At 41.2% G+C, this 12,306-nt stretch overlaps 1 protein-coding gene across 1 annotated transcript in view; it reads left to right on the forward strand.

Moving 5' to 3' along the window:
* Positions 1 to 12,306, forward strand: part of casz1 (castor zinc finger 1) — a 45,391-nt gene that overhangs the window by 18,640 nt on the left and 14,445 nt on the right. The window contains 5 exon segments of the mRNA XM_016513199.1: positions 1,738 to 2,623; positions 5,672 to 5,819; positions 8,764 to 8,928; positions 10,486 to 10,658; positions 10,736 to 11,592. Coding sequence (XP_016368685.1) covers positions 1,738 to 2,623; positions 5,672 to 5,819; positions 8,764 to 8,928; positions 10,486 to 10,658; positions 10,736 to 11,592 — 2,229 coding nt within the window.

Here is a 12,306-nt window from a genome sequence, read left to right on the forward strand (position 1 = left end):
GGATTTCTGTCAGAAAATGAAGGGAGTTTCCCAACTGTTTGAAAAAAAGGTACAGATGGAATATGTCCAATTACCCAAAGCAGGAGTGTCTTTGATTGCTGCCCTTGGAAAATGTTCAGGGACAGAGATTAAAGAGCCGGTCCTGACTTTAAAGCTGTGTAAAATCACATGACCCGACAAAAGCCCTCTTAGCAGTCATGACCGATACAAAAATACAGTCACTGGATGCCAAATTTATGACTGAAGCCTTGCTCTGCCAAACTGTAGTTCTGGAGATACGTACAGTAGCACTAAATATCCTTCAGTAAGCAATAATAGCTCATTATTTTTACAGTTAGCGTTTTATTTGTGACTGATTCAGCAGTGATTAAATTGAGGCTAATTAACAATAAATGAGTGTACTTTGTCAAAATGTAGTCAAAATAGCAGTGCGCTTTGGTGTCTAATGACTTTTTAAAGCATTAGAGGCACACAGATCTCATCTGGCTATAGCTTTCAGTGCATTTTCTGACCATTTTATATGTATATTAAAATATATACAATACACTTATCTACAATAAATACATAATTTTAGTAATATTAATGTATTTTTATATATTTTATTTTTATAACTTTTTTATTTTTAATCTAATTCATTTTATTGTATTCTATGTGTCGTACTGCATATGGTTGTGTGTGTGACCAATACAATTGTAAAAAGCTATACATATATACCTTTCACACCTTGAGTCATTTTCAGTTCCTTTTTTGTACCCTATTTGGTGAGCATGACAGTAATACACCAAGGCAGCAATGAATCGAGAAAACGAGTAGATGTGGAGACCTGTAAGGACTGTCATGAAGCTCTAATCTTTACGCTTAAAATGAAATTATGTGCTCAAACACAGTAGAAGCTGCTAAAATGATGCATGGCAAAGCGTAGGGAGTTTCCTCTCAAATACCTGATACATTTCTCTTAAATTTTTCATGCCCTTTCGATCTCCCAGATCACTTTTCATACTGATGTAGCACGGCTAGGACTAGCCCCAATGCAGCAATGGAAATTTGGGGATTATTTTACATGCTGAGAAGGAGATGTGAAAAGCACGGGCAAGAGACCGATTTAGCAATAACATAGAAATATGAGACCAAAGCTGAAATATTTTAGTATTAATTACCATGGCCGTGGATAATGTTACCTCTAACCGTCTCATTTGCCCAGCAATGAAAAAGGCAATCAAATAAATGGAAAAAAGGTCTGGTGGAGGGCAGGGGTCCTGGCAGGGTGGAGAGGGAGTTTATCTGACACCTCTGAAGTTGTCATTTAGAGCCGTGTTCTTGTACCAGGGTAGCTCTCCTGACAGACAAACTGAGACAAGATGAGATTTTTTGCATTCATCTGCTGTGGTAAACACTATATCAGAGCCAAGAACTGAGTGCACCGGTGCCAGAGGGGTTTGTGTCCCTTTCTCGCTCACACACATGCACAAACAGACTCTGAAAGAGCAGTAATTTGGCCTTTATAAAGGGCTGGTTAAGCAGCAGGGGAAGCTTTCAACCCAAATTGTCTCCTTTTGACCAGCTATCTGACCTCCCTCCAGACCTATGTGAAAGTTAATGGTCCAGAATTATTTCACTATTCTGCAATTAAACTACACCTTTACCTCATTCTGTCCATTTAATTGGGCCTTGCTATTTTATTTTATTTTATTTTTGTTAGATAAAAGGAAATCTAAGTTATTTTTGTATTTCGTATAGGAGAGGCCTCCACACTACGTGATTACGCCGCCAACACCATGAATGAGTTCTTACACATGTTCGGCTATGATGACCAGCAGGGTCGAGATGAGCTGGCCAGGAAGATCAGCTTTGAAAAACTGAAAGCAGCTACCTCAGATCCCTCCTCCCTGAGCAGCGAGGAGGCCAACCGTCGAGCTCGCTTCTCCAAGTATGAAGAGTACATCCGCAAGCTAAAGGCTGGGGAGACCCTGGCCTGGCCTATGCACACCAAGCCCGAAGAGCTCAATTCCAAAATGGAGAAGAGCACTGCCCTCATCCAGCCGGCCCTCGCAGGGTCAGAGGGTCAGATATTTCAACCCGGAATGGACCACAAACAAAGCTCGCTCAACCCAGCCCCAACCAACCCGTCACACATCCAGAACCTGGCCTCCCGCGCCTCCAAGTACGATTACTTCATCCAGAAGCTGAAGATGGGTGAGAGTCTCAGACAGCAGAACGGCAATTCCTATAAGCGACCCTCCAAGTACGACTTGGAGAATGTCAAGTTCCTGCACCTCTTTAAACCCGGTGAGGGCAACCCTGACATGGGCGGCGCCATCGCTTTTAAGACCGGCAAGGTCGGCAGGCCGTCAAAGTACGATATACGAAACATCCAGAAGCTCATTCCTGGGAAGGTTGATCCTCCGATGATGCAGAGCGTTCTCCCAGCTACGGCAGGAACCCCAGGAACACCAGTCATCAATACAGCTGCTCCCGTGGGGGTCGTGGGACCTCCCGGGTTGCCTGTAGACCAGGCGGGCCACCTCGGCTTTAACACTGACCACATGAAGTCCAACTTCTCCAAGACTGACTCCATCACTACTGGAACCGTCTCCTCAGTCAAGTAAGGCAATCTCTGAAAATTGTACTGAACTGTTTTGACATTAAACTGACAGGAAATTACTGTGATTTTACCAATAACCAGTATTTCAGGTAGACTTGTGGGGGGGTCAGAAGACCTCCGTTGCCCTTAAAGTCAGATTGCAAGTTTGTAGGGCCTTGCTTGGCATGCGCTGAAGCCGAACTCAGTAAAATCTTGAGCAAACAGCATGAAATGTTTGTGAAAACATCGGACAGATTAGACTGCCCTGCGTGTGCCTGTGTGTCATCGGGCATGACTGCACAGATAGTTGAGACTTTCATTTCTAATATCTGCACTTCAAATGAAGATTCTGAATCAACTAAATGACAGGCACTCGCAACTGCAGACAAAGCACGGAGATGGATGCAGCGCACCAATATCGGCTTCTGTTTCCTTATGTCGCGCCAGTAGAAAGGTGATTATAATTTGTTTATTTATTCTAGCCTTAAAGAGAGAAAAAGGCGTGTTTCAAAAGGCAAAGTGGCTTTGGCGTTAATGATTACTCTCCCAAGCCGTAACATGAAGGCCACAAATCAAAGCCCTGGCACTAACAGACACACACACATCCTTGTGCACACACAAAAACCCTCCTTGGACTGATTACATTTTGCAAGAAGATTTAATTAAGGAATTTTTAATGAGGCTTCTGCTGGCACTGCCAAGAACTGTTTTGATATTTGCACTGCATAATGCATAAAATTTGTCTAAACATCTCGGCAGTTGATGCGCGGGGAGGCAGTAGATAAGCCCAGATACAGTTTCAATTTCCGTGTTGGGAAAAAAAGAAAAGAAAGAAAAAAGAAAAATGAGGACTCATAAAAAGGGCAAATGCAGCCTGGTGTATTGGGGGGTTGTTGAAGGATCGGGGGGCGGGGTGGGGGGGAATCATCCACGCTAATGAGAGAACAGTCGTGCTAAAAAGCAGCTTTGTAAACTTGTCTACACCCACCTTCCCCCCCACAAAAGGGGAAAAAGTTCTTTATCTCCTCGCGCTGCCGCGGTTTGATGTTTAAAGAGCTTCCCTGGTAGTGTTTAGTCACTGTTTTCCCTCCTAAATGCTTTTATGTACCCACCATTGCGCCAAACTTTGATCGGCGTGTCTCTATTGTAACGGGAGATGTGCGGCAATCTCTGTATCGTGGCGATATTAATATTTAATCTGCCGCTGAATAGCAGCGTGGCCCATTAGCCCCCTGACGCGGCAAGTGGGAATTGTCCAGAGGCAAAGTGATACAGCCGGGGTGGGCTGCCATCCCAGGGGGCTTCTGTGTACACAGGACCGGGAATGTTTGAGTGCGACGCAGAGGGGCTGTTAATGGTGGGTGAGTTTAACACATGCATCTGTGCTGGTGCGACTGTGTGATACACCATACCGTAGCCTGTGCTCTAATCTCTTTTGCAAAAGAGTTGGTTCACCCAAAAAAAATAATTCTGCTCCCATTTATTCACCTTCATGTCATTCCAAACCTTCTGTGGAACAAAAAAAAAGGAGACATTTTGAACATTATACTGGCCATTTTTATCCCATGCAGTTACTGTGAATGGGGACTGAGGCTTTTAAGCTTCATGAAAATATATTATAAAAATGGATCATATGACTATATGTTTTGAGTTTTAAATCCAAACAATTGCTTTGCATTTCAGTGTCATTCTTCATTTCTCTTTTCAGCGAGCTGATGACTTCTGTGACTGGATCAGTGAGTCATTGAGTTGAACTCAAAAACCAGATCAGTTCAGTTTGTGAAAGAATCATTAATTTTGAATCAAATTTAAGTGACTCATTAAAAACAATCCAACTCAAAAAAAGAAAAAAAAGATTAGTTCACAAACCTGATAGTACTACTTCTCTCATGAACTGTCATGAATTCAGCTTAAATTTTAATATACCTCTAATAAAACTTTCAAATGGCTTCAGAAGACTTGGAATATAATTATATAGACTACTTTTATTATACTTTTATGGAGCTCAAACTCTCCAGTCCTCATTGAGTGCAATTGCATTGAAAAAAAAAAAAAACACCAATACATTCTTCAAAATTTTTCTTTTTGTGTTCCATGAAAGGAAAAATATCAAGGGGGGTTGTAAAGGACATGTAGGTGAGTAAACAATCATTTTAGAGTGAACTGATCCTTTAAGAAGCAAACGAAACCACCCTAAGCGCCTGCCACCTCCCCAGTCCTTCAGAACACCACCCACGTTTAGCAGGTAGTGGATTCGCCATTCAATTAGCTTAATGAACTCAGCAAAGTGATTTGTAAAAGCAGTCTAGGGATAATCCAGGCAGTAGGGGAAAAAAATTACTTAGCTTTTTCTCTACTTCAGCAGATGGTGCTCTTGGCAGCGGCGGTGCGAATGTTTATTTGTGTGTTTTGAGCTGTAATTGGAGGTTTTTAACAGTCATCATCGTCAGGGTTATAATCAGCCTGTAAACACTCAGGAAATGTGCCTCTTTAAAGCGCCGACAATCCGCTGAAGACCAGGCGAGTCAGTCAGTGAGAGTGAAGAGGAGGAAGCCGCACGGAGACACACTCAAACCTTTCTATTAGGCCTAACCTTTCCCTGATTAAAGCATAGGCTGTTAACCTGGAGAGCCGAACGCTGATTTGGCAGGGCTTAAAGCACGAGCAAATGAGTGAATTATGTCGGGGGTTACAGTTTAATAAGAGTCTACCTACTGCCTTTGAAGGCAGTGGAACTAATTTGGTGGAGATTGCTGTGGCTGGAGAGTGAATTGCAATCGTATGGTCGAGGAAGCGTAGGCCTGTTTTCTCTATGTGTTTATAGTTCCTGGTAATGACTCTGAGCTCCGTGAAGATGACTCTGTCAGTGTTAGGGCATCTATCAAGCGGAGATAAAAGGCTAAATTGCCCTTTCAAGATCAGCCCCCACATTGTTAGAGGTTTCATATATGGAATAGAAATAGCGAAATGCTACTCCGTTTCAGTAAATGCTGATTTTGTTCTCATTGAAATTGATCGCTTTGTCTCACTTGCTGTTTTTCAAATCGTGTTTATCTTTGTGCTCAATGTGATAATAATGTTTGCATTCAGAATGCTCGGCCAAAACGCTAACAATGACACAAATATGGTATTTCTGTCTGATTGTAGGTTCTCTGGGAGCCAACACTGTGGCCATGTGCACTGTGCTTACCAGTACAGAGAGCATTATCACTGCATGGACCCCGAATGTAACTATCAGGTGAGTACGACAGCCGCAAGCAGGGTTCAAAATTAATGCTCACCAAGTGCTAATGCAAGTAAAATCGCCTGTAACTTTCTTAGTTCACCCACTTTTTGGTGATAAATGAGACTGCCAGCCGGTAATTTTTGCAATTAGACTGGCATAGGTCAACACGCCTAAACATTCATCCCTCACTGCTTAAAATCCAAGCACCTGGCTTCTGTAAGGATAACCTCATAATGCTGAGAGTGTCACAACACCAGTTTAAAGCTCACCTTCACTCTTTCCACATCACTTCCTGACAGGAGAGAAAGATAACTGTTAGAGGAAATGATTGAAGTGTGCCAGGGTACACACAGGGAAACAGCCAAACAAAACCTTACGGACAAGGCTTTTATCATGCCATCGTACTGGATTAACGGGTTTAGATAGATGAGGTCTATTTCTCAAAACTCAATCAGACAGAGAGTGGCCTTCCTTTTTTTTCATGGTTAATGGTAAATACTTTCAAAAGATGCCTCCTTTTTTTCCTAAGGACATCTGCTAATACTCTTGGGCCACTCATAATCCCCTTTCACATTATTAATCTGATCCATGTCTTCAGAGTTGTCATGTTCAGCACAGCAAAATCAGCATTAAGCAGATCAGAACACAGACAGCAGCGGCTCACGCGCATATGGTGGAAAAGAGCAGGCAAAGACGGGCGCATTTGTCGAAGACATCAAAAATCCTCCCGCAACGAGAGCCGCTCCGTCTTTTCTTTATCAAGTCCTCTCTAGTCATAATGTCCCACTTCATTTTTAATCATCTGATTACATTTTTCATTATAAACATCCAGGAATCCTGCTGAAGACAACAGGGCAGCTGTTGCATCTAAAAGGGACTTATTCAGCCCAGCAGGCTGCCTCTTGTTATTCAAGAACAATTCCTCAAACTGTAAGAAGAGTCGGCTGAAAAGTCCCTTTGAAGCTGTCCGTTTTTGGGACTTGGGTTGGTTAAGAATTCATTGATGCCATTGTACATGCGTGTCATTTTCTGATTAAGGTCGATATTCTGGATAAGCCTTTGTTCTTATAATTTAATTTTTTACATTTTTAAATTTCATTTAAAAAATTTCAAAAAAATGTTATAATCCACTTATTACAAACTTAGGCCATAAAGTTTGTTTTAGTGGTTGTAAAATGTTAGTAACCCAAACCTGCCTTTTAATAACCCAAAATTCTGATTGATACAGGCGCAAGCTTTACTGTAGCTAAAACAATAGAGTTTGGTACTAGCAACACCAAGGTGATGGGTTCGATTCCCAGGGAACTCATGAACTTATAATGTTGCTTTAGATAAGTGTCTGCCAAATGCATAAACAATGTAAAAAAATAATGAAAGATCTTATTCGTATTTATATAAACCCGTAACTTTGGCGTAATCTAAAGTTGTGGCAATCTGGTTACTGCATTTACATGTCACTTACACAATTAGAATATGACCGGAATGTTTCTGTGCATGTAAAGGCGTCAGTGAAACTTGGCAGTTTAGCAATGACAGACAGGAGACTGTGCACACCCTAGCAGAAAAGTGAGGCTCAGATGAACTTGTTTTTGGAATTGATAAGTCATTAAAATGTTACATGACACAGTGCTGGAATATTATCCTGCGGTTGCCAGCCTTTGCTCCACTCCATACTGGCCCTGCCTCTCCTTTCATGGCCATCCTGCAATGCGATGGGAATCCTAAAATAAATGTCCACACGACCGTGTGGTCACTCCGCTAAGTACAGAAGCCCAACTGATACAATTTCCTGCTGTTTTCCACAGTTCCGCTCAGTGTGGCCGGATCTAGATCAGTATCTCTTTTTATTTGTTTGTCGACATCCCAAATACCTGTCATCACCGTTTGTTGGACATCGGCTCATATATCATATAAATACAGTTCTCTTCTTTTGAAACAGGATTGGAAATGTAACACTATATATAGCCAAGGTTTAAGTATTTATCTTTGTGTATTTATATATCTTTATTTATTTTTTATTTGCCTGTAAGATAAGCTTCATAAATGGGCAATGAGGTTTTGTGGATGTTTCTGTCATATTTTTTTTTCTCCTGTTGCTCATTTACGAAGAAAATATGGATTTACGTTGGAAGAGGCTCATTGATTTCAGCTACTCTTGTTTCAGTTCCTGTAATATTAGCTCAAGCCCAATTACTGCAGATTTGGTTGCCCTGATCTCTCAAGAGTGAGGTTTTTTCCCCCACATCGCTTCGTTTTTTTCTCCCAGACTGCTCCGTGGTGTAGGAGATTTTAATTTCGAGGAGGGGTATTTTAGCATATTTCCTCACTGTTATTGTCTAACCCTGCACAAAACTGTGCTTTAATACTTTAATTAAAAATGGAATCATATCTCAGACGGGAATTAAAAGAGAAACATTTTTTGGTTGCCTTGTTTGTTTGTTTGTTGTCTTTTCCCCGTGCACATTCCAAAACCATCTGCATGGAACATGATTTTTCAGAAGCGGAGAATATCGCAACTGTGATCTCGCATGTCAAGTGATCCATCTTAATTAGAAATGGTGAAATAAAACATAATAAACAGTCTAGCTCAGGAACCTTTTTAAGTAGCAGATTCAAACATCAGGTGAGCCTGGAAAATGCTATAATGTCATAACTGAGTCATAATGCTATGCTTTATTGTTAAGAGAGTCTATAGTGCAAACTCCAAATTAAATACACCCTTCAAAGTATTCACTTTCAAGTTCACTACCCTGCAATGTGAGTAGGGAACAGTGAATACACCTTCTACCTGCTGCTACAACCGCTGGTGTTTTGCACCGTTCACCCACCTGGCTGCAATTTGCTGCAATGCTCTGCAGCTGTTGCATGAGTAATAAAATAACTCATTGCTGGTTTCCTTCAGAACCTACACACCACCTCCCCCACCTTACTACCTCTGTGTATCTGTTGTTTACAGAGATTCACCAGTAAGCAGGATGTGATAAGGCATTATAACATGCATAAGAAGCGGGACAACTCCCTGCAGCATGGATTCATGCGTTTCAGCCCTTTGGATGACTGCAGTGTGTACTACCACGGCTGCCATCTCAATGGCAAGAGTACCCACTACCACTGCATGCAGGTAAACCACAGCAAAAACCCCCTAGTTTGCAAAAAAAAAAAAAAAAAAGCAACATTCACCTCACATGCAAATACAACTTCCCCTACATGTACAAGATTTGAGACAAAATATTAAATTCAGTTTTCATGAATATTACGAAGCAAAAAAAAAAAAAAATGCACATTCACCCTCACATGCAAATACAACTTCCCCTACATGTACAAGATTTGAGACAAAATATTAAATTCAGTTTTCATGAATATTACGAAATAAAAGCTGTGGAAGAATACCTAAAATCTACTTTCCATGCACAATATTAGTGGCAGGCGAATGGCACAGACTCTTTTGTGTGATGCAATAATCTTTAAGGACACTGAAGTTCTTTAACTTTTTCCTTGACCATTTAAGCGCGTTTTTTTATTATTATTTATAAGACAGAAGTTGTCAGAATAAATGAAAGAAAAATTAAAAGGATGAAAAGGGTGTACACCTCCTCTCCCATCGCCCCCTTTCTTTCTCACTCCTTAACTGGCATGGATGAAATTCTATGAGTTGTTTATATGAACTCAACATTTTTCATCTTTTAGTACCAAGTGGCGAGTTAAAGATGATTTCCCACCAGGTCTGTTTAATTCTTTACATCTGCTTATTTTCAAGGTGTCACTTGCGAGTCGAGCGCTTTTTTACCCACAGGCTACAGTGGCCCGGGACTTGAGATATATTCTCTCTTTTTTTAAAGCCTCCCTAACGGCGTAATTGTTATTAGACATTTCAGCTCTTGTTTTAACAGCGGTGAGAACAGGCAGATGTTGGCAGTTGATTTACGGAGAAAAGACAGAGTGGCATTTTTTTCATTGTTTGACTGAATATGGCCAAGTTGCCCTGTTTGCACGGGTGAAAAGTGCCAGAGATGATATACAATTGCTGGTTTTAATTCAAACATTAGTTCATGTTCGTCTGCTGCCCAGAGAGCTCCTGAGTGCTGCTGTTGAGTAACAGAGCCTTTCAAACCGAACTAAGTGACAGTCTCCCTGAACAAACCCCCCTGACACTTTTCCTAAAGCAGAGACCTCTAATATAGACTTAAAACCTTAAATGGAAGAAGGTTTCAACCACAAGCCACCTCACCATGCTGCTTTTGCATGCCACATATTGCAAATCACACAAAAAAAAAATAGTCCTGTCTTTTATCTCTTTGAAGCTGTTTTCATGAAACGCACACCTGCTTTTTTGGGTAAAGGGTTTGCTTTTCATATTTTATGAGTTGTTGTCTCAAGAGTGCATTTTTAACAAAGCTCAGATCTTGAGAAAATGTTTCCTGCTCATTTTTTTTAGGTCACCTGTTTCTTTGCTCCCCACATTGAGTTCATCACCAAACTGAGCTATTTTTGTGTCACATCTCGAGTTGTTGTTTTCATGTCCCTGCACACTACAAGAGCTCAAGCACCAAGCCACTGTTTCATACCGAGCATATTTCATCCAGTGCAACAAACTGAAACTCACACATGGTGTTTATTTCCAAACCGTGCACACGCTTTGTCTCATGAAAGCACTTTTTTTTCATTTCCTGTCTGTCAGGTGGGCTGCAACAAGGTGTACACAAGCACTTCTGATGTCATGACTCATGAGAACTTCCATAAGAAAAATGCACAGCTGATCAACGATGGCTTCCAGAGGTTCCGGGCCACTGAGGATTGTGGGACGTTTGGGTGCCAGTTCTACGGGCAGAAGACCACCCACTTCCACTGCAGGTATGACTGCTCAAATTCAATTTAATGTGTGTTAATTGGCATTTAAGAGTTTAATCCTTTACCTTTCCACCTCTCAGACGCCCAGGCTGTACCTTCACCTTCAAGAACAAGTGTGACATCGAGAAGCACAAAAGCTATCACATCAAAGACGACGCTTACGCCAAGGACGGCTTTAAGAAGTTTTACAAATACGAGGAGTGCAAGTACGAAGGCTGCGTCTACAGCAAGGCCACCAACCATTTCCACTGCATACGCCAAGGCTGCGGCTTCACCTTTACCTCCACCAGCCAGATGACCTCACATAAGCGCAAGCACGAGCGCCGCCACATTCGCTCCTCGGGCGTGCTGGGCCTCACTTCCTCCTTCCTGTTGCCCAAAGAGGAGCTGGAAGAGTCCAGCAATGATGACCTCATGGACTACTCAGCCATTAGCAGCAAGAACTCCAGCTTAAGTGCTTCTCCAACAACCCAGCAGTCCTCTACCGTACAGCACATGCTGTCCACTCCCACCACCACCATGTCCTCCAGCCACAGCATCAAGCCTACCACCGCTCTGCCTCCAGCCAGCCGTATTTCAACCCTACTGTCCCAGGCTCTGCCCAGCAACGTGCCCATGGCCCTAGCACTTTCCAACAGCGCACTGGCAGGTGTTTCCAACCCCTTCTTCCCCCTCATTCCCAGAATGCCCATCTGTCCCTCTACCGCCGGTCTGATCTCTGCCGCCACCTCCAGAGGTCACTCCATGCCCAGCGATTCTCTACCCCTGACCTCCACCCCGACTGGGGACCCAGCCGCTGCTACTGTAGCATCCACACCGACTTCTTTTGCTGCATCATCCATTATGGAGAAGATGTCGGCCAGCAAGGGTCTAATATCGCCCATGATGGCCCGACTGGCAGCCGCTGCCCTGAAGCCCTCCAGTAACCCGGATGCAGGTCTGTTCATGTCATACTGTATTATTCATTTGTAAGATGAATATTGTTTAGATCAGTGATTCTCAACTGGTGGGTTGCACACAGTAATTATAACATTTATTAATTGAATTATAAATTTAAATATTAGTCATTAGTAATAAATATTATAATAATTAGATTTGATAATGATTAAAATATTAATGTTAGTTTAAATTCTGGTCAATATCGATAAACCGATAATTATTTTCATATTATGGCTGATAACCGATAAATGGCAGATTTTATGATTATAGCTGATATTATGACTAATAAGTGGCAGATATTAATATTGTATTTTATTTTTAAATAAATGACTAAAAACTAAAATCAATCATATTAAATGCTACATAGATTGTAGACAGTAAGTTTAATATTATGATACATATGATACAATTTCAGTGTAATCATTAATGTTAATATTAAAATCATTAAATTTTATAATAATTAAATTATTATTATTAATTAAATTTCTTCTCAGTACTGATAAGCCGATATGTATTTTCATATTATGGCTGATAGATCTCCAGTATTAAGATTATGCTGTTTTGTCTAAATAAATTAAAATTAAAGCACTAAAAACTAAAATCATTTTAAATTCTGTGAATTTAGGCTTTACAACATTGTAATGTACATTGTGAAAAAAAAAAGGATATTCATTTTGAAACTAATACTGATAAAAAAAAAATCTATGAATGA

This window comes from Sinocyclocheilus rhinocerous, unplaced genomic scaffold, assembly GCF_001515625.1.
Source record: "Sinocyclocheilus rhinocerous isolate Xijiao unplaced genomic scaffold, SAMN03320098_v1.1 scaffold1406, whole genome shotgun sequence".
Taxonomy (NCBI): Eukaryota; Metazoa; Chordata; class Actinopteri; order Cypriniformes; family Cyprinidae; genus Sinocyclocheilus; species Sinocyclocheilus rhinocerous.